The following is a 2,344-nucleotide window of genomic DNA, read 5'->3' as shown; positions in this document are numbered from 1 at the left end:
ATTCATTAGAAATAAAGAATAAAGAATAAATTAATTTATTTAATTGTGAACATGATAAAATACAAATTGTTAATTAAATCATATTTGATTAAATTTCATTCTTATAATTCAATAAAATTACACAATAAATGTGAATATTTCAAATAAAATAAAACAAGAATGAAATATGATAATTTTTATATTCATCATTTCATTTATTGATAGATGAAATGTTCATATTCATTTATTGATTTTATTTTATATTCTTTTTAGTTTTTATATTTCAAATAAATAATAATGAATAAAAATCATTTCATTTCAATTACAATAATTCGTTGTGGTGTGAAATATTCATTTCTACAAAGTGTATTTCTTATTCCTTTATATGAAAATGAAATTTGTTTACAAAATGATTTTGTTTTTTTTTTCTTTATAAACACCAATATCACATAGATATCAAAGTGCAAACAAACCACCATCTGATTGAGTATATAAAATAAATGCATATTGTTGATATTTAATATCAAATTTCATCATTCCTTGTATTCTTCTTTTTGATTTTAATGAAAATAAAAATGATTTTGGATCATTTATATCTTTATTAACTTTATCAATTTTACAATTAACATATCCTCCAAATTTATTTCCATTTGTATCTTCAATAATGAATATTAAATGTTCTTTATTATTATTCTTTCTTTAAACGGTGTTGTACATCTATTCCAACTGTCAATATTAGAATCAAATATAATACTTCTTATTCTTTTCTTTTTGTCCATTCTTCTATTTGTTTCATTTCATTTGTTTTATTTGGTTTATGTTCTTCTTTGATTTTAATAATATCATTCTCTAGTTCTTTTGTTTTTCTTTCTTCTTGGTCTTTTCTTTTATCTTCACACTCTTTCCTAATTATCTCTTGTTCATTTTCTTTTACTTTGTTTTCATTTTGATTTGATGTCATCTTATTGTAGTGATGTTCTTTGTTTATTTTAAATTCTTGATATTCCTCAATATTTCAAATGAAAATACAATAATAAAATTGAATATTAAAAGAATATGAAATTAATAAGAAATGAGATGAAGTCAATTTGTCACTAAACAATTCACTTATTTGTATTTGACTATAATGAGAAGTGATTATGTTCATGTTTCAATACAATGTATGAATATTGTAATGTTTATTTATAGAATATATTCAAATGAAAATTCATAAAAAGGAACTTTTTAATTTATCTAAAAAAGAGAAAATTGAGGAATAAGATCTGAAATAGAAAAGAATTAATATAAAAGATCAAGAGTTTCATCTCATAAATTATCAATAATCAATTCAATGACATCTAATGAGAAATTTGAGAAAATCGCAAAAGAAATAATGTCATCAACAATAAAGAAAATAGTTAGATTTAAATGTAGTGATAAACCAGCAAGTAGATACAATTGTAAATTAGGAGGAACACCTTATTTACCAAAAGGATTTGAATATCCAAAAGACTTAACTACTGGGAAACCATTGTCTTTTCTTATGCAAATCAATTTTGAAGAGTTTGAAGCATTAGAAAATTATCCAACAAAAGGAATTTTACAATTTTATATTTTGGTAGATGATTCATATGACTATGGAGTTAACTATGAAGATATAACAAATCAAGAAAAGTTTAGAGTTGTTTATTTTGAGACAATTGAAAAAGATGAATCTAAACTACAAGAAGCACCAATTATTGAACGCTATAAGAGAAATAACCCAATACGAACACCTTGTTTATTAATTCCAGAACATGGAGAAATGGGAATTTCACCTAGTTGTTATCAACTTGATAATGCTATTGATAAGTATGCAATGAAATTTGAACTAGATGATGAAGAAAAAGGTGATTTGAGTGATTATCTTTATGACTTCTTAAATGTTGAAAATGATATTCATATTGGTGGATATTCTTCATTTACAAAAGACGATATTCAAGACGTAAGTGATCAAGGGCTTACTGAGGCTCTTCTTCAAATAGGAAGTATTTCTGGAGCACCAAATAATTTAGAATATATAATTTGGGGAGACTCTGGTATTGCTAATTTTTATATTAGTTTGGAAGATCTTAAGGCATGTAAATTTACTCGAGTTGGATATGTTTGGGATTGTTGCTAACACTTTTTAATTCATTCCTTTTGAATATTTTCTATTTGATATTCTACAAGTTCATATTTCAAAGATAAATGAAAGTTTGTTTGAATAATAACATCAAACACCAACATAAATAATTCAAAAATGAATTGTTTGTTTAAAGTTATGTTAAGATAATAATCAGTAAGTTAAATAACTTTTCATTTAATCTTCTTTTCTTTTTCATGATTCTTATTAATTGGTATGAAC

The 2,344-nt window shown here is 23.2% G+C and overlaps 1 protein-coding gene across 1 annotated transcript, besides 2 other annotated features; it reads left to right on the top strand.

Moving 5' to 3' along the window:
* The first annotated feature begins 9 nt into the window (after window positions 1-9).
* Window positions 10-45: a sequence feature (AT_rich).
* A 47-nt stretch (window positions 46-92) lies between these two features.
* Window positions 93-869: a repeat region.
* A 440-nt stretch (window positions 870-1,309) lies between these two features.
* EDI_267750 (uncharacterized protein) lies at window positions 1,310-2,119 on the top strand (the record flags this gene model as incomplete). The annotated part of the gene is made up of 1 exon (XM_001737581.1): window positions 1,310-2,119. One exon carries the CDS (start codon window positions 1,310-1,312, stop codon window positions 2,117-2,119), a length of 810 nt encoding a protein of 269 aa, XP_001737633.1.
* Between the last annotated feature and the right edge of the window lie 225 nt (window positions 2,120-2,344).

This window comes from Entamoeba dispar, genomic scaffold (assembly GCF_000209125.1).
Source record: "Entamoeba dispar SAW760 scf_1105229460695 genomic scaffold, whole genome shotgun sequence".
In the NCBI taxonomy this organism is placed as follows: domain Eukaryota; phylum Evosea; order Mastigamoebida; family Endamoebidae; genus Entamoeba; species Entamoeba dispar.
This window is presented reverse-complemented; position numbering and strand designations above follow the sequence as displayed.